Genomic DNA, 19,671 nt, shown 5'->3' with positions numbered 1-19,671 from the left:
GATGATTACTGACAAGAATCCACACAAAAACCCTACGTTTGCCCATTGGGTTCATCCAAATACAGCCAATTTCCATCAGTACATGCGAGAGGGATAGTGCTTTGTGTTATACTTCCACTGACCGAATCTTGGAACATCATGATGACATTTCCAGACGAACCTTCAGGTAGAGTACATGTTATTGTGTATTCGGTGGGACAGTTGTTCGCATCGGATGTTGTTCTGAAATATTAAAAAACTGGCTAATAGGATAGAAGCTAATGCATGTAGACCGGTTAGAACAGTAAAAATATGTTGGTAATACTCGATTATGACAATTTTTCAACAAGATATTGAAAGTTTAGAAATCGCAATTCATTGTTATTCGTACATTAAAGCTGCAATCAACTTCCCGAACATGATTTCCCTGTTAAAATCTCTTCCCCGTGTTTTAAATCAAATATTGCCAAACTAAATCTTACTAAATATCTTACCCTCAATACTCATAACTTCTATTTCTGTGCCTCCAGCCCTATTAAAATCTCATTTAACTTTCTTCTAAATGTAACGTGTCAGTGACTTGTTCCTTCGTTTCAAATAAATAAATAAATGTTTTGTCTCACTCATAAATTCCAATAACATACAATAAATTTGGTTTAGAAATCGAATTGGTACCCAAAAAATTGGTCTCCACTTACACTTCTCCAACCGGTTGAATTGCTTCAGCTCCGCCATCACTACCATCAATTCGGTACAACAAAGCAACTTCTGATGTGGAACAAGCACAGACAATTGGTGTCTGAAAACAGATTAAACAGTTTCGCGGATTAGGTTCCAGTTTGGGTGTAACTTTATACTGACCACCTGAAACAGTTCGAAAATGTTTCGCTCTGTTTTGAAAGAATTGAATCATTTTTAATTCAATCAATTAACCTTCACTTAAATGAGTAGAGGAAGGAATTTTCTTTCAAAACAAGAAAACGATTCGCATCAGAAATCATTAAATTAATCATTTTTTATTTGCTTATTGAAACATAGTTTCTCACAAATTTATTTGGACGTACGTCGGAGTTAGCTGACTATGTGATTGGATAGTTGAAATTTTAGATATTTTGTTGCTGTTTTTAGCTTTTGCATAATAACCCAGTTCGCCGAGAATCTGTGAAATCTGAGAATTTGGCCTTAAACGTTAAAAACAAAATACCGTTCTAGCGCATGTTAACATGTTGAGGATGAAACTGGAAATATAACTAACCAATTGACAAACGCACATCCTTCTCTATTTCTGAAGCTTATGTAACAGTAATCTAGAAATATCGCAAGTAGTAACCAAATGGAAACGGTTTAAGGGATCTTACTTATTTGAAGAAATGAAATTATGAAAACGCGATTTTTCTGGCATTTCCACTAAAAATGTTACTCACCGTCGCTCTGGTAGGTGCACACGTGTCTGAAAACCTAACCAGGAATGGAAACAGTACCAGAAGAATCCGCATTTCTGAAACACAACAGAAATCTGAGAAATGAAGAGATGAATCAAAAGACCAGAAAAGGATGGCAGGAAAACAAAATGATAGGTTTCACTCGCTCTTTTATAGAAATCAAATCTCGAAGCTAACCAGCGATGCGCGAGAAAAAAATGGAAACGGAAAACGAAAAGTGATCAAATTATAAGTTTCTCTCTTCTAATCAAACACAGTCAAAACTATGGAATAACAACACGTCCAATTCGAACGAAACTTTTTAGATTCTCTCATTTTGAGTGGAACGGATGAATGGGAATGAGTATGTGTGGACAACTCGTCGGAACTAATTGGCACATGTAACGAAATGAGAAGAAATGGATATGAGATGGGAAGGGGAAGAGAGTGGGAGGGAACGGGAAGGATGGTACCCGTGAAATGGCGACAAGTACATAGAGAGAAAGTGATGGAGAACTACTTTTAGGAGAAATAGTTTTTCTTTGGGAGATCAAAGTGTATACGAAAGTGGATAGAAGAGAACATCGACTATTACTGGCGACTTGAAAATAAATTTCCAGTTAAACTGAAACTGTAAGTATTTTTTCCTTCAATCTCAGTAAACTTCATAGTTGTCAAGGCCGGGCCTGAGTTTTTTTGAATTTTTCACGAAAAAGTCAAATTTTCGACTATCATTCAGAATTAGAAGAAATTCTGAAAAATAGTCAAAAATAGTCACATATTCGATGAAAAATTGAAAAAAATTTCGAAAAAAATTGGAAAAAAAAGGGTCCAAAGGTCATTTTTTGGAACCGGGCGGGCCTTGATAACTATGGTAAACTTTAATCTCAACACAAGAATATTTCGCGTTTCGAGTTCAGGGTTCATACTGATGAAAAAAGTTTTCCAATAAATATTGAGGTAACTATTCATGATTCATTAAAGATTCCTGTGTTCATACTTCATTAAAGCTATAAATACAACTATTCTCAGTTTCATAATCATATGTACTTCATTAAAACTATAAATAAAATGTTCCTCTGTTTCATGCTTTTGTTAATCAGCAATTTGTTTTTTCATTCATCAATAAGAAAGTGAGTACGAAAAGTTCATTGTGAGTTTGGTTTTGCACAATGAATCAAAGGATTTCAAATGTGCCGTTCCGTGTTTTACCCATTCGATCATGATACTTCTCGGTAAGCTGTCACCATACACATCAACTCAATATCTCAATTCATCTATGTTTTCATTTTGTAATTGTTCCAGTCAAACCGTGTCCGGCTGTTAGAATACAGCTCGTAATTTCTATAGAAACTTACAAATAAGCAATAAGGTAATATCACAGCATATTCCATATCACCAAGCAAAATAAATTTCCCCCGTTTTAATTTCATTTTGTAGAAGAATTTTTAAAAAATTCTGTTTTAAGTGAATCATTTCTTCTCTAGCAAGTTTTCGAGGTGGTATTAGGTGGAGTAAACAACCTTTTCGGTGAATTGCTTTTCTATATTATAGCATCAAAAAATTCCAGCGGTGGAGCTGAAATCGAATCGAAGAATAAATAAAATCTATTGTCACCAGGGTTTCGAGATTTTCATAAAGCTTTTTTTGTTCGATAAAGTACAAAGTCCCCGGTTTCATGAACTCTTAAATTTCCTTTCAATAAGTACAGTGGCTCTTGCCCGACTTCGTTGCTCCCAGATTTTAAAATCCTTCAAGTCTAATAATCCTGCTTTCTACTCATTCTTATTTAAAACTTATGTTCTTCCTATCTTGGAGTATTGCTCCGTTATTTTCTGCCTTTCCCCCTCATCTCATCTCTCTAGACTTCTGGAATCCACCCTCAGAGTATACTCTAGAAAAACTCTCCAGCGTTGCAACATCTCTTTCTCTTCCTACTCGCAACGTCTGGAACTCCTCTCAATGCACTCCATTAGACACCGTAGACTCAAATCCCAATTACCCTTACTTTACAAATTCATTGCTGGCGCATCTCACTTCCCCTTCCTTAACACCTATGTCAGACTCTCAAACTCTCCCCGAAAACCCATGGCTCTTGTCTTTCTATCTCCTCTATCTGATAACTTTTTCTCTTTTACTGTTCCGTTTTGGAATGCCATTACCTACAATGTAAATATTTTTCTTTCTCCCTCACAATTTATTATTTTACTTGATTCCTCAATCACCCGGTTCTAATATTTCTTGCTCCCTTCTTGTTGCATTATTAGTCCTATTTTTTTTTCTTTACTTGAGACTATCTCGTGAGGGATATGTTTCAAGTCTTCTTTGTATCTTATAGTCTCCTATCCCTTGAAGTAAATAAATAAATAAAGTATTTATTCACTGATAGTGAGCTGTAATTTTTTTCTATCAATTTGTGTTACGTTTGATACAGTTTTAAATTGACTCAGACGATACAGTAATTTCAGTTTTCAAAATAACTTTGTGAATTTTGGAGCCATAGTTTTGATACATCAGACTGCCAGCACACAGGTTTGAGCCTTCCGGGAAATTCCTAAATGATTCAAAAAAGTTTTCATGGATTAAAAAAACACTCAGATTCACAACTTCTTCTTAATTCGCTTTTCTGTATTAGACGCCACTCTTATATATGGATATCCAAAAAATACAGAAATAGTCTTTCCCCATAAAAATTTTGATCTTTGCCCAATCCATCCAAAATAAATTCTTCTTTCCCTCTCTCTTTCATCTATTGTTAAATGTATCTACACCCATTTAATTGTGCTAACCATGTCCAATTATCGTCATCATTCATTTTGCAACGATCGCAGTTGGATACATTATTTGTACAGAAGGCCGTTGCGAGAAGACATGTGCAAAGACTTTCTCTGTATTTTTGTATTTGCTCCGAGAACATGAAACGACACCGCCCGTGTTATCTCTCCCTCTTCCTCTCGGCCCCTATTAGCCAGTACTTGACAGCGGATGGACACATCTGCCTGAGATGATTACGAAACAGGATTTAGAGCATGATTAGTGCAGGAAATGAAAAGGATATTGGGTTTCAGTGGAAAAGATCACAGCTATATTGGGAAATGAGGAGCAGGGGGAAAACGACGGAAATTGGAGAGTCATGAAGCCGGAAATTTGAAAATTGGAAAATTCCGGAAGGGACGTAGTTCACTGGAAAATGTATAGGTTAATCGTCAGAATGAAAATAGACTTCTCATACAGTTTCTTAAGGTTTCACTATGGGAAAAATTTCGATAAATATAGAATCAGAAGATAGATATCAAATTCGAATGAATAATTCAGTTCAAAGAATTTTATAAATGTTAAAATCCTCTGAAGAAATGAATAACAAGTGGCAATATTCACTATTGTATAAATTGTCGTAAAACTTCATTAGCTTTTTGAAATTGAGAGACATAATTCTGGACATTGATGGGCGGTTGCTCCAGATTCCTATAAAACAAATTGTGGTTTGACTGAGATATGAATCAAGTGGAAGCCACGAACATCAATAATCATCAAGAACAACTGAAAAATTATCAACTGATTATGAGAATACATTTCACCATTTATATACCGTTTCATATTCTATACAAAACAAATTAGATCTTAATATTTTTAGTCAACAATAGTGGTTTACATTGTTATGCTAACTTTTTTGAAGATCTTAAAAAAAACATCATTCGGCGGTTCAAATACTGATAGCAACATTGACAACCATAATTAAAAACAAGAAAAACATGACAAACCGAGTATTGTCAAGAATTTAAGATATCCGGATGATTGTGAACGTATCCAGACAGACTGAATATTTTAAGCCCACTTGGAATCATTTTTGATTGCATTGATGAAAACTCGAAAAACTTAATAAACTGTTTGAAACAGGGAATTTATGTACAACTTCCTTATTTTCTGTTGTACGTTGAATTTCGGTGGAGTACATTTATCAATTACCATAGTACATTTATCTTTATTGTACAGGGACAATAAAATAAAACATGGTATGAAATGACAAAGGGTTTAATAATTATTGAGAACAGTAAAATATATTCCGATAATGAAGGATTTTTAGATTTCTATGCTGTTTCATAATGTCCTCAAGATAAGTTTGAGATTGATTTGCTCAATTGGCTTTCCTTTTATTCATCCCTATACAGGCATGAATAGTTAAATAGCAAAATATTCAAACAAAAAATTGTCCGGCAGTTTAGCATTTAAATAATTATTTATCTCACACTAATTGACCAATTCAGTTGACTTTAAGTCCGCACCTATTAACGACCTTAAGCATGCATTATTTTCGATTACAGTTACAAACAGTAATTGTTTTCAAAACAAAAAAACTGAATGCAATCGTTGTGAACTTCGGTCCATTTACATTTAAGACTACTAGTCAGTTGAACATACGGACAGACAATCCAAAGTATTTTTAACCAGCAGGACAAAGTTGAAACTCATTTTATGACAGATCGGATTTTTTTTCGAAATTCATCAAATTCGTCTGATAACCTCTCTTTCACTGAATGCCTGATATTTTAGGAACTTCTTACTAAAATTTGAAAACAGTAAATAATATTACGCAAATCCCATTTCCTTCTCCATTCGGAAACAGTACAAACCCTTCCTTTTCCGAACCCAATAACACTCCCGTCCCTTCCCCCCGTGAACAATTATTAATCGGCTCATCGCTCATCTACAGTAATCCGTTTTCTTGTCTCATCAGGGGCGTCAACTACCCAACAAGGTCTTCTTGCTTCTCTATATTTGCACAATCAGTGTGCTCACCTCCATAGAACACATGTAGCAGACCATCACAATTGTTTGAGAATATTAGCAGAGGAGGAAAGGGGGCGGAGCTTCCGGAGAGCTTATGTGTGGAGAGCACAGGGGACCGAGGAGGAGACACATAGTTAGTGTAGATCTCTACTTTGGTCAAAAATTGTTATGTTTCAGACTCCATTGCAGTTTCAAATGGTTATGAAAGGTGAGTTGGCATGAGTTAGCGTAATAATTATTCGTTGTTGATAGAATCGTGCAAGAATGCATTTAAAATCTTCTGTAACCTAAATATTGTTATGAAAACAGGAGAAATTGTTCACATTTTGACGAAATTGGTTCTGTTACACCTAAACTAGAAAGTTCTCCAAATACGTTTTTGACAACGTTTAGACTGGGAGAAGTGAAAAATTAACAAACTTCTTGACTAGTGAGTGAATTCTGGTAGATTCTTATACTTGACTTCATTGGAAAACAGTTATTTTTGAACATTTCCTCAACTGATGTATCAGAATCAAGTTTGAATGAATTATTCTGTTTTACAGACATCATATTTCGTTTATAATTACTTCGATAACCATCACTACTGGGATTCTCAGAAAATAAGCAGGGAACTGCTAGTACTTGCTAAACTAATCGTTTAAAAGAAGTAGTGAAACTGACATTATTTCTTGTACAAAACTTTCGGAATACCAGTTTTATTTAGACGAGACTTCCTCAGTTAATTAATTTTCATTCAGCTTCCATCGTTTTGTGATTTCAGTATGAAAGTATCTGAAAGTAACCCCGAATTTCCTATAAAGTCATCACTGGTGTAAAACTCGATATTTATGTTACTGTTACAAAATTAATGTATTTTCTCAGTCACTTTATACATTTAGTGTTCGTTCGAGTAGTTTATTATTAAAATCTTGAATGAAAATCCTACTGATAATCCAAATTTCAATAGTAAAATGTTTCCTCATCTAAAAACAGTAATCGGCTTTAAATACAGTATAATGTTTCTGACATACCACATACACCGTTTTTGAATATTTCATCAACTTTATCAGAATCAGTATCATGTTTGAACGAATGCTTCTGTTTCTGAGAAATTTATAATAACTTTGACAAAGTTAATGAAGCTAATCCCCTTCGCTAATACCCAATGAAGCTAATACTGTTTCACCATAGTGTTGTTTGATAATTTATAGTGTCTTTATCGATCATCAACATTTGATTAGCTGTCTCATTGAGTTCAAATTGAATTGTTCCATTACTACTGGGATTCTCAGAACATGAACAGGGAACTGCAAGTAGTTACTAAGATAATCGCTTAAAAGAAATAGCGAAACTGACATTATTTCTTCAACTACACTTCCAGATTCTCAGTTTTTGATGAGACTTCCTCTGTTAATTGATTCCCATTCAGCTTCCATTGTTTTGTGATTTCAGTATGAAAGTAACTGAAAATTACCCCGAATTTCAAAAAAAAACCGCTATTGTAAAACTCGATATTTATGTTACTGTTACAAAATACATGTATTTTCCCATCCTCTTTATACATTTAGTACACATTCGATTAATATTAATCTGTAGAAATTTTAGAGAATGCTTTGTCAGAGTTGTACGGATTCCGAATTTTCCTCATTTTTATTCCGATTCCGGATTACGGTTTCTTGACATTCCGAATTCCGTAAATCAAAAAAATGCATTCCGTACAACTATACTTCTTATCTATTTTTCGAAATCTTCCTCTAAAACAGTAATATTCGACATTTCTCAATATATCAGATCGGAAAACAGTTGTTGTTAAACATTTCTTCAACTGATGTATCAGTATCAGTATCAAGTTTGAACGGATTCTCCTGTTTCGCAGAAGCCATAGTTTTATCGTAATTGTTTCATTAAGGTTATCACAGGCCATTACACAAAGTATTACTTGCTGTTTCACCATAGTGTTGTTTGATAACTTATAGTATCTTTATCGGTCGCATTTGTGTCAGAATGGTTCCATTAATACTGGAATTCACAAAACTTGTTCTGAGAATTGCTAGAAGTTTTTCAACTAATTGACTAAAAGAAGTACCGAAACTGACATTTTTTCTTCAGCTACACTTTTAGACTTCCAGAATACCAGTTTTAGATGAGCATTCCCCTGTTAATTGATTTCCATTCAGTACTGATTGTTCCGTGATTTCAGCATGAACGTAACTGAATGGGACACCGAATTTCTATTTAAAAAACTATCACTCGATATGTATGTTACTGTTACAAAATGTATGTATTTCTCATTTTTTGAAATACATTTAATGCTCTGTTGAGTGGTTTTTAAATGCTTTTTTTAGTCTTTAAAACTTATATGAAAGTCTTGTTGATAATCCAATTTGCAATAGTAAATGTTTCCTCATCTAAAAACAGTAATATTCGACATTTCTCAACTTTCCAGATCGGTTGGTCTACCATGCTTTAAATACAGTATACTCTGTTTCTGACACACCACATAGATCTCCAAAAACCTATTCATATGCTTCTCCAAGTATATCCACACGCTTTGAATTTCCAGAATGTTCTTCGTCCCCACCACAACCACTGTCATCAGTTCCACTTGAAGAACGTCGTGTCCGACGACTCCGGACTGCATTCAGTGAGAATCAGTTGGAAATGTTGGAAGACGCATTTCTCAAATGCCAGTATCCGGATATTCAACAGAGAGAGGCACTCGGGAAACGAATTGAATTGGCTGAGGCGAGAATTCAGGTGGGCGATTCGATAATGTTAATAAAACGTGATGTATATTAGTACAGATAAAAGTGTGTTAATTCACATTGTTCTTGTATTGATTTTTTTATTCGGCGAAGGGTAAGCCACTTATACAACAACCGGGATAAGAAAAATGAACGGGGAAATGTATGATGGACAGGATGATGGGAAAGATACACACTTAATGTAATTAGCTATCAAAAAAAGCAATAGGAGATTGTAATTTTATTGAAACACAAAATTTAATTAAACATTTTGTATTTTCCGGTGAGAATTGAATTGAAAATGTAATTTATAACCTGTTAAACAACTAACTTAAAGCTGTTTATCTCATCTTTCCATAATCCAGGTCTGGTTCAAAAACCGACGAGCAAAAGCACGTAAACGTCAACGGAATGAGAGTAGTGATGGCAGTCCAACAGATGATGGAAATGAGGATGAGAGTGATGGGATGAATAAGAAAAAGATCAAGGAAGAGGCAACTATTATTAGTGAGTTGTGATGTGAAACTTGCTAAAAAACGTTCTCGTTTTATAAAATACCTGAAAATTCCATAAGTCTCTTCCAAAAACCTGACGATTTTGTCGTGAAAACGATTCCTTGTCGTGAATACCATTTCGGTCATTCTTTTGGACATTGTATTTAATAAAAATAATTACTAGTTTTAAACCTCATGGAACAGGAATGTTTAGATTTGTACTATTCAAGTGAACTGGAAAAACTGTTCTCCTGTTTTTATGTGAAATATGCATCTTTAAATGTTTCAGAAATGCAATAAAAAATCTGAACAGCAAGTTCTGATTACTTTGAATTCTTTATGTTCTGATTACTTTGAATTCTTTATCTACTCTTGAAGCTCAAAAAGAAATGTGCAATCAGCAAAATAATTTGTGAAAAATGCCTATTTTGGCTTTTCATATTAAACTAATCTAAAAGTTAACATATTTTCCTGTTTCAAGATCTTGTTATTAATTCTCTGTTTTTGAATTTTTTTGATGTTTTGGACATATTATCACCTCTTTCTAACTAAAAGAGATCTGAAAAATTCCTTGGTTGGAATTTAAGTTCTCAAAAGTAGGAAGTTTCGAAGATACTGGAAATACGTTTCACTTCCAGCACGGCCTCCAGCGGAGGCCCTCTCAATGCACTGCGCACAGTACTTTGAGAGGGCCTCTGCTGGAGGCCGTGTTCCAGTTCTTAGAAGTTGTGCTTTGACAAACGAAATATTGTAATTTTTTTCCTGTTTTTGGGAGCATATACTTTACTGACATGTGAGAAACGTCTATTGAACGCATGCCTCAAACATTTTAAACTAGAGCCTTTAAAAAGACTGTGGTAATTAAACCTGCACCATTCCAATCAATTATAACTAGCTGATACTGAAGTATACGTTAAATAATTAGCGGTTGCGGAAATGAAAAATGTTACTCTAAATGACTATAAACTTAGCCAAAGGCATGGTTTTTCGATTGTTACTTCCAGTTTCCAAATCAATATTTTCCTTTATTTTAGCATATTCTCTGAGTGACCGGGAGTCCTAGATCAATAGGAATGCTCCAGACAATCAGTTATTCTTATCAATGCGCTGAAAATCAAATTTTAAATTTGTTCATGTTTCAGAAACTTCTGAAATTCTCTCCCACAATTCAAGATTAATTTTTCCTCCATGTAGCTCGATTTTTCACCAGAATCTGAAAACTGACAGATAAATCTAGAAACGTCACACTTAGAGAGAGTAATATTGATTATTAGAAAATGCTCTAATAATAATTTTTTGAATCTGAAAACATTACAGATTCAATGTGAATATCACGTTTCAATCAGTTGATAAATCAACTCTAAAACATCCCGAACAAATTTTGCGTATGGAATTACCGTAAATACTGTATTATAACGGCATGCCGTTATATTTTTCAACTGCCTCCCAGAGAAATTTTGAGGTTTTAAAAACTCATTAAATTTGAACGAAAAATCTTTTTTGGACATTCTTTTCGCTGATCAAGACGTTATCAATCACGCTGCTTCTAATCAGAAACAAGAAAAAAACACGGAGATATTCATATTCATGAATTCTGAGTATAGATGGGGTGCCGTTATAATACAGGTGCCGTTCTATTACAGGTGCCGTTATAATACAGTATTTACGGTATAATACATTCTGAAAAAAACAATTGATTTGTAAAATGAAACCGAATATGGAAAATCTACTGTTTCCCGTATCCCATACTTTCTTTATCGTTTTTTAAACATATTTATTCGATATGGATATGTGTTTTACATCATTTCATAAAAATGTTCTTTCAGCCTGGACACCTGGAGCAGCCCTCTTCAATTCTTCAATCAGCCCCACCACAACTTCCATTCAGAACTCATCTCTCCCGACACCTCAGCTCAATTTCATTTGCCATCAAAACCCATTCTACGCGTATCAATATCAGAACTTCAACACGGTAACTATCCCAACTGTTTCAGAAATTCTAGATAAGCTGAACGTGGAAACTTTATACTAATAAGTTTTCTACATACAGATATTAAGAAGATTACCGTAAATACTGTATTATAACGGCATGCCGTTATATTTTTCAACTGCCTCCCAGAGAAATTTTGAGGTTTTAAAAACTCATTAAATTTGAACGAAAAATCTTTTTTGGACATTCTTTTCGCTGATCAAGACGTTATCAATCACGCTGCTTCTAATCAGAAACAAGAAAAAAACACGGAGATATTCATATTCATGAATTCTGAGTATAGATGGGGTGCCGTTATAATACAGGTGCCGTTCTATTACAGGTGCCGTTATAATACAGTATTTACGGTAATCTAATCTTACTAGTAGAGTTACTGTATCCAAGTGCCCTCATTCACCCCCGGGTAACCTGACACCCCAAGTACCTCCCACTACAAGATTAGCCGCCTTAAGAGAGCCGTAGATCAAACAAAAACACAACACAATTGGTTACATTTTTGCAGATTCCAACACACTTGATTACTACGGCAAATGACAAGATGGGGCTGGTGGTCGAGAAGAAAAATATTGGTTGATGCGATGGGAGATATTGAATTTTGAATGAAAATGAATATAGATCTTGTAAAATATACTGTATTGAATGAATGATATAAAAGTGATTTTCTTTTTTTCCAATCATGTGGTTAAATGAGATTGTGTGAAATCCAGAATAAAAAAACACTATGGGAGAAACAAATTTGGTTTATGGAAGACTGGAAATTTTGTGAATTATTCAAAAATAATAATCCGGTGAAACATATATTATCGTCGAGCACTTTTACACATGTGATAAACTTTTCAAGACAAATAACTCATCCGACTACATGTAGGTTGAAATGGCTACTATTATAAATTCACGACACTGCGCCGCATGGCTTTAAAGGCGCATCCCATTTATTAGAAATTTCGCGGAATGGTCTCGTAGTTGAAAAAGATCAAATACCCTATTTTCGAGCTTTGCAGGTCTAAAAATAAATGCAAATAATGTTTTTCGCTTCGAGACCATTTTGACCAAATTAGAGGCGCCAAAAGCCATGCGGCGCAGTGTCGTGAATTTATAATAAATGTTCCAATTGAAACGGGTAAACGAGAAAATATACATACGGTTCCACACATCACACATTTTACCGTTCCTCAACGGATTTTTCTAATTTCATTACTTTAAACAATGACTCGTTTCTGTTCCTTTCTAGAAGTGAGCCATCTTGTTTATTGAGAGAATTTTAGTGGAATATGTTTTGCTATATTTACAGTTTCATTCGTGTTTTTTGAAAGTTTCTTCTCATTTAGACGATAGTGTGATAGTAAGAAAAGAACCGTTATGTCAGAGACTAACTCCCAGAATTCAGATGTCGCGAGAAATCAATAATAAATTATGGTTCAAAAATCCAGCAAAAAGCAAGCAAGTTTCTAAAACGATATGTTTTGAAAAGACAACGAAACAGAGATGTTTTTGAAAATACTGAATGGATTACATGACGAACTCACGGAACTGCTTTTTCTACTCATTTCTACTGACATAAATGTAAAAATTTTCCAGTGATAGTTTTGAAAACTGTATTTACTGAATTTCTTTGTAGTTTTTATTGTATTATTGTGATGTTCACAATTCAATCTTCGGATGTTCGGAATAAAGTTTTCTGAATATCAAACATGAACATACTAGGGGAAAATCTTTTGAGAAGAATTGTCTAGGAAATCGAATGCGAGTGGAACAGTCCGATTTCTTTCTCCGGGAAAGAAATTGACATTGAGTAAAAATGCGTTTTCAGGCATAATACATCAGGCTGAGATAACCATCCAATTGAATTGGTAAGACAACACGGAACTTTTAAAACTGTCAGAAACTGTAAAAACTTTTCTGTTAGAATCATAGTTTTAAAGTTTCAACTTTTGAACCTTCTCATGCAACAGGACCAATAATATTTTTGAAAAGCTCATGAAATAAACTGAATCAGTGAAACGGGGTAATGGTTGCGACGAGGCTAAAAACCAATTTTTCTGTATTGTAAAAACCGTAAAGGTTTGTACTAGTTCGACTTTTGAAGACCTCTTGAAATACCTCAAACTTTCATAATGAAATGTGGACCGAAAAGAAACCTCAATCAGGTGAAATGGCAAGGGGATTGTTTACTAGTAGGTATAAAGCTACTTATAATAAATCTTATCTTCGAAACGGGTCATTTTCAACCTGAACTTAATGCAACACTTGGAATATTATTAACCGGTTTAATTCGAGGAAAATTAAGACAGATATACTAAAAACAGCACCAATATTTAGTAAAAAAGCAATATCCTAACACTTACCATCTGAAACAGGATATTGTCAATCTAAACTAAAAGCTACGATTTGAGTATTTTTAAACAGGATTTATTAGATTTTATTAGATTATCACAGAAACATTATAAACAGCATAGTTGTCAAGGCCCGGCCCGGGCCGGCCCGGGCCTTGACAACTATGATAAACAGAGTTAGATAGACAAGTTGGTGAATGTAGAAACGAGGATGTTTGGATTCAAATTGTTGGTGTTCATCTTCTTCAGGAATCCTCTCGTCTTCTCGTGCTGTTTTGTTAGAATTCTCTTCGCTGGTTCATTCTCATCTTGTTTGTCAGCAAACCGCACACGCTTCTCAATGTTGGAAGCAGCAATCAACTTTAATTGAATATCAGATGAGCCGATGACAACATCTTGGAATTGTCTGATCAATCGGATGGCATCCTTTTTTGGGAGACTTACAATTCCAGTCCCAACTGGATTCCCGTTTTTGTCGTGATTGATTCTTAGCGTTTTTACGTTGAAATCGGAGAAGAGGATTCGAAGAGAATCGGCAGTCACTGACATGCACATATTGGAGAGCAGGACTCGGGCATCTGGATTGCCTGGAAAAATGAATTATTTACAATATTATCAAAAATTAGTAAAAAACTAACCGATATCTGAAGCTCCGACAGATTTATCTTTCTGAGCATTCTTCTTCAGCTTCCAGTTCTGGTAGTGGATTCTTCTAATCATTTCAATACGTTGGTTATAGGCGTGAACGATTGGAGCCATTTTAAGAGTTGGGTATTCTGAAATGATGGAAGAATTTGGCAACAGAGTGTAGGAAAACGAAAACAGAAACAAGGGAATGGGAAGGTCAAGCAAAAACATGGGAAAATAAAAAGACAGGGAGGATGAGAAGAATGACGTCTCGCGGAAAGGTGAGGACGATGAGTGAATGATCTGAAATGACTGGGATGGGAGACGTTGGAAAAAGAGTTGCGTCCGATGGGCGTGTTCAGAGAAGTCTCATGCTGCTGGGAAGACTCTAAAATACGATAACAGGAATATGGGAAGAAATATCCGATCTGTGATAACTAGATGACTATGAGAATGATAAGCGGGGGAAGAACACTAATCGTGTCAATAGAATAGGAGTCAATAAAAATAGAATATAATTGAAAGGGCTCTGAATTGGGAAGCGATTTCTATTTTGAGAACAAAAGAACTAAAAGTTACTGCTTCAACTAGAAAACATAGAATGGATTTGCTTAAGTGATTCTTGTGCTTTGTTTTGCTGCCGACTTTTTTTTTAAATTTTACTACGGCACAGCTCTGGTAAGTACGAATGAGAATTATAACATGTTTAGAATATTTGAATAGAGGACTACGATGCAGAACCAATGAGGGGATTCGAAAGATCACTGAAACGGAAATGAATCGGAAGGAAACCCCCGATCTGAACAAGAAATCTGCACCTCAACACGGTTCTTACAACCGATCTGTACATAATTTTTGAATTTATATTGTAGTGATAAACGTCGATTTTGAATTAATACCTATATCTCGAATCATACTTCTGGTTGGTTATCACGTCGATGAAAATTTGTTGATGTAAACACACAAAGACAACAAAATGAAAATAATGAACCAAATTTATTCAGAACAAGAAACAGTAACAAATAACACTGAAGGAACAATTCAAATGGACAAGTTACTAAAAGTTGAAACAAGAACATTAGGATTTAAATTATGATTCTCCATCTTCTTCAGGAATCCCCTCGTTTTCTCGTGTTGCTTTAATGGAGTTTTCGCAACGAGTTTCTCAGCAAACCTCACATGTTTCTCAATATTTGAAATGGCAATAATTTTGAAGTTCATCTCCTTCGATCCAATCATTTTACCAGTAAACCGTTGAATCAGTCTCATTGATTCATCCTTGGATATCTCAATTCGTCCAGTTCCGACTGGTTTCCCTTGCTCATCAGAATCGAGTGATATAGTTTTCAACTTGAATTCCGCAAAAATGGTTAGTAGGCAGTTGATTGTCAGTGATGTGCATATATTCGAAAGTGCAATGCGGACGTCAGGGTAGCCTGGAAATATGAAAACCAGACTTGTCACGGGCCGGGCCGGGCCGGGCCGGGCCAAAATCAGGAAAAATCTCGGCCCGGCCCGCTCGGCCCGTTTTGAAACATTTTTTCAAAACATTTTTTGTTTTTGAACTTTTTTTTGGAAGTTTTTGGAAATTTTTTGAACTTTTTTGAACTTTTTTGAAAAAAGTATAGTTTTCGAATAAACATTTAAAATTGAATCAAAATGTGAATATGTATGATAATTTAAGCATTTTTACTCTTTTTTCGAAAAATTTCAACAAAAAAATTGGTAAAAATGGGTACCCATTTTTGAATCCGGGCCGACCGGGCCGGCCCGATTTTTGACAAGTCTGATGAAAACACTCAAACCATTGCTGTACTGAATTGATAGATACAGATAGTTCTAATCACAAAGCTTTGAAACAGTTGCTATTCAAATATTCAAATAACTAACCAAGATCTGAATTTTTCTTTATTGTTCCAAGTCGTCTTGCTTTCTGCGGTACTTTCTTCTGTTTCCAGTCCTGATTGAGTCTTCGTGCTCTCTCGGTGAGCTGAGCATGGATTTCAGATGATGGAGCCATTTCGTGATGTATTCGATCTGAAAATGAAGAAACTAGCAGTGAGACAATGAAATAAACATTGATAGGCAAGTCGAGAAACAGAAAAGACAGATTACTGTATGTGGGATGGATAAACTGTTTATCAAGTGGATTCTTAATGATTTCAGTTCAAATCTTAACTGAATTACATAAGTAATACGCCTTCAAACTTCTGAAATGATAAATTCGGTTTCTGAGAAATCGATATCCGCCAAAGTGTATCAACTAGCTGTGAGAGTCATAGTTGGTACATGATGTTTCCCAGAACGCCTAGTCATTATTGACTTCAGGTGCAAGTGAGTATCCGAAGATGAAAGAAATACACTCACAAATGACGGGATTAGGAAGGAAATGTGACGATTGGGGAAGTGAATGTGAAGAAACGGATTCCAGCGGGTTCTTTTGTTTTATGAGTCTGAAAATGATGATCCAAGATCGAAGAAGTTATCCAAATGAACCAAGATCTAAGAAGTCATGTTCCGAACGGATTTCGAGAAAATTATGTTTCATCCAGCATTGTTATTTGTAGTCAATGCTAAAAATTAGTGCCGTCGAAAGAAACTCGGGCTACATGAGAATTCTAGTTGTCTAGACACAAACTTCGATGGTTTCAACTTCAGAGTTCTTATTGTAGGGATTACTGTAACTGATAGTGAAAGTTTACATTGACTGCTCCATCTTTTACTGTTTCGCATCATGAACTTTTGAGTCTCCTTCGAGATGTCGAGAATGACGATTTTGTTTAATTATGCAAAATTTCGAGCTATGATCCCCATTTTTGTACTTGACAGGTTTCTGTACTGTACATAATCTTCCTAAAATGTTATGGGTTCTGAACGTTTGGACTTTAAAAGGCCCCCCCGTTTCAGCATGTTTTCTTGATAAAATTTCTCATAAACGGCGTATTACGAGGTATTCGAAGTTTGAACTTTAAGCGCAAAAGTTTTTAAACATAGTGGACATGTGGGAATACAAATGATCAGAAAAAATACTGTACTTAAAGACGGGATTCCAAGTTTCATTTCTGAAACCGATGTTCTCTGCAAACTGCATATTTTTCAAAACTACAGATTCTCTCGTAGTTATTATTATTATTCCAGTTTCTGACTCGACCCTTCTAAAACTTTCATGAAACTGTAACCAACTTTCAGATTTCAGATATTTATTGTGCGAAATTTGGATAAATTAGAAAGACAAGAGAGATATTGAGATCAATTATCAAATAGCGTGTCCCATGTAAGCATCGAGTTCAGCATCCATCTCCTCGACGGTCTTCTTTGGTTGAGCAACCTTCTTTGGCTTCTTTCCTTTCGCCGCCTTCTGACTTCCGGTTGCCTTTAAATTCTGCTTCTTTGGTGTACGTTGTTGATTTGGTTTTCCAGACTGTGGCCTTCTCGATTGTGGTCTTCCAGATCCAGCTGGAAGTCTTTGTGGTGCCTCTGGGAACTTGACACGATTGGCGATGTTTGAAGTGTCAATGATGGCAAACTTCATCTCTTTTCCATCGAGAGCAACTCCAGCAAACTTCTGAACAAGACGGTCAGCGTGTCGTTCTGAGAGAGTGAGGTCTCCGGTTCCGACTGGCTTTCCCTTCTCATTGAAGTTGACGGAAACATTCTTGATTCTGAATTCAGCGAAAAGTTGTTGAAGATCTCCAGCAAGGACCGTTGGGGCGAGATTCGAAATGTTGATGCGGACTTCACGATTCTCTGAAAAAGAAAGAAATTGATCATTCAGTCGAGTCGATTTGCCAACTCACCATTAGATGGAATAATTCTATCCAACTTCTGGAATCCACCAGATTGACGTCTCGGTGCTCCTCCACTCATACGTCTTGGTCCTCCAGATGGCTTTCCAGCACCAGAGAATTTCTTCTTGATTCCCATTGTGGACTTCTTGACTGATGACTTTTTGAAACTTTTTCCTCTTCTGATTCCAGCAGAAGGTGGTGCGTCGACAGCGATAGCGCGGGCCATTTTTAGTGAGTTGGGTGTTCTGAAAGATGGAAGTGTTGAGGACGGATTGGGTAAGGGAGGGAAGATGAGAATAAGGGAAAGGGCAGAGAGAGAAAGAAAACCGACTGCTCACGATGAGAGAAGGATGAGTGAATGATCGGTAAATGACTCGGATAGGGTAACTCGACTGATGACAGATGGACGGTACGCGGGAAACCGGGAGTCTGGGAAAAATAGTAGGCGGAGAGAACATCTGGAAAGGAAGGTGAATGTGAAAACCGGGGTGCTACGTCTTTATAGTAAAGAGAAGGGATTGAAAAAGTTTAGAAAAGAGGAATGAAGATATATCGAATCAACTAACTAATGTAAGGGTGTTTGGGCTAGAAAACTGGAACTTAAGAACTTGAAAATAGCTGAAACTCTTTGTGGTGTCTCTGGGAATCTTGATTTGATTGGCAATCAAAGAATGTTTAAATTATTACCACCAATTCGAATAAATCCAATCGATACTTAATATTGCCGTGGAAACATTAATTGTACTGTTTCGTGTTCCAGTTATGGCATGGTTTCAACAAATCTGAGTTAATGGGTTTTTGCCGTTTATTGGACCGAAAATGAAATATTGATGCTTGAGAACATTCTGCTACTTTTATTACTGTTCCATCAACAATATATTCTGAGCGTCTTTAATACTCACCTCAATCGTATCTGTTAACATATATCGATCAGTTTATTTGTCTCAATTTTAAAAACAGATTTGTTTGATTTAGGAGAGTCCGGAAAAGTCACACCTGTGTTTTATATTTGCAAAATTTATCAGATGCCAAGGGGAAATGGTCAAGATGAAATAAGCTAACATTTTTTATCAGAAACTAAAAATATGATGAAACAGTAAACCTTATTTACATTCGGGAACTGGAAATGGAACACATATTGAAGTGTCAGTGAAACAGTAAAGATCGTATCAACCTGATTTCTCTATACCGATAAATTGCTATTACATAATCGGTTCACACATGATTAAAAAGTCGGGAACTTTGTTAAAAAATTTAGATCTAGAATTTCGAGCTAAAAATTCTGAATTTCCGAACTAAAAATCAATTATATATCGGTCACATTGATTTACAGTCAGACTATTTCACGTCACAGAAACAGAAACAATTCCGATTTTCCCCGTTTCATTTCCTACATATTTTTATTGCGATGCCAATTTATTTACTCGGCGAGTTGACAAGTCTCACTATAATTTGGTCGAATTTTCTCGGTGTTCTGCCGATTTGTAGACGATATTCTAATGGGAAAATGGCTTTATAGAGAAAT

At 35.4% G+C, this 19,671-nt stretch overlaps 4 protein-coding genes across 4 annotated transcripts; 1 reads left to right on the top strand and 3 right to left on the bottom strand.

Annotated features, from left to right (window-relative positions):
- Nucleotides 1–32: 32 nt before the first annotated feature.
- On the bottom strand, nt 33–1,475 carry GCK72_013282 (uncharacterized protein; the record flags this gene model as incomplete). Its single annotated transcript, XM_053729773.1, has 3 exons — nt 33–222; nt 678–778; nt 1,404–1,475. 3 exons carry the CDS (start codon nt 1,473–1,475, stop codon nt 33–35), a joined length of 363 nt encoding a protein of 120 aa, XP_053584545.1.
- Nucleotides 1,476–6,383: 4,908 nt separating this feature from the next.
- Nucleotides 6,384–11,440, top strand: GCK72_013281 (uncharacterized protein; the record flags this gene model as incomplete). The annotated part of the gene is made up of 4 exons (XM_053729772.1): nt 6,384–6,396; nt 8,734–8,927; nt 9,280–9,421; nt 11,235–11,440. The coding sequence occupies 4 exons, from the start codon at nt 6,384–6,386 to the stop codon at nt 11,438–11,440; spliced, it is 555 nt and encodes a 184-aa protein (XP_053584544.1).
- A 2,468-nt stretch (nt 11,441–13,908) lies between these two features.
- On the bottom strand, nt 13,909–16,378 carry GCK72_013280 (uncharacterized protein; the record flags this gene model as incomplete). The annotated part of the gene is made up of 4 exons (XM_053729771.1): nt 13,909–14,318; nt 14,370–14,507; nt 15,417–15,794; nt 16,249–16,378. The coding sequence occupies 4 exons, from the start codon at nt 16,376–16,378 to the stop codon at nt 13,909–13,911; spliced, it is 1,056 nt and encodes a 351-aa protein (XP_053584543.1).
- Nucleotides 16,379–17,614: 1,236 nt separating this feature from the next.
- GCK72_013279 (uncharacterized protein) lies at nt 17,615–18,372 on the bottom strand (the record flags this gene model as incomplete). The annotated part of the gene is made up of 2 exons (XM_003088374.2): nt 17,615–18,105; nt 18,156–18,372. The coding sequence occupies 2 exons, from the start codon at nt 18,370–18,372 to the stop codon at nt 17,615–17,617; spliced, it is 708 nt and encodes a 235-aa protein (XP_003088422.2).
- Nucleotides 18,373–19,671: the final 1,299 nt, after the last annotated feature.

The sequence above is a fragment of the Caenorhabditis remanei genome, chromosome IV (assembly GCF_010183535.1).
Source record: "Caenorhabditis remanei strain PX506 chromosome IV, whole genome shotgun sequence".
Lineage (NCBI taxonomy): Eukaryota > Metazoa > Nematoda > Chromadorea > Rhabditida > Rhabditidae > Caenorhabditis > Caenorhabditis remanei.
Note: the sequence above shows the minus strand (reverse complement) of the source record. Positions and strands in the feature narration are given on the sequence as shown.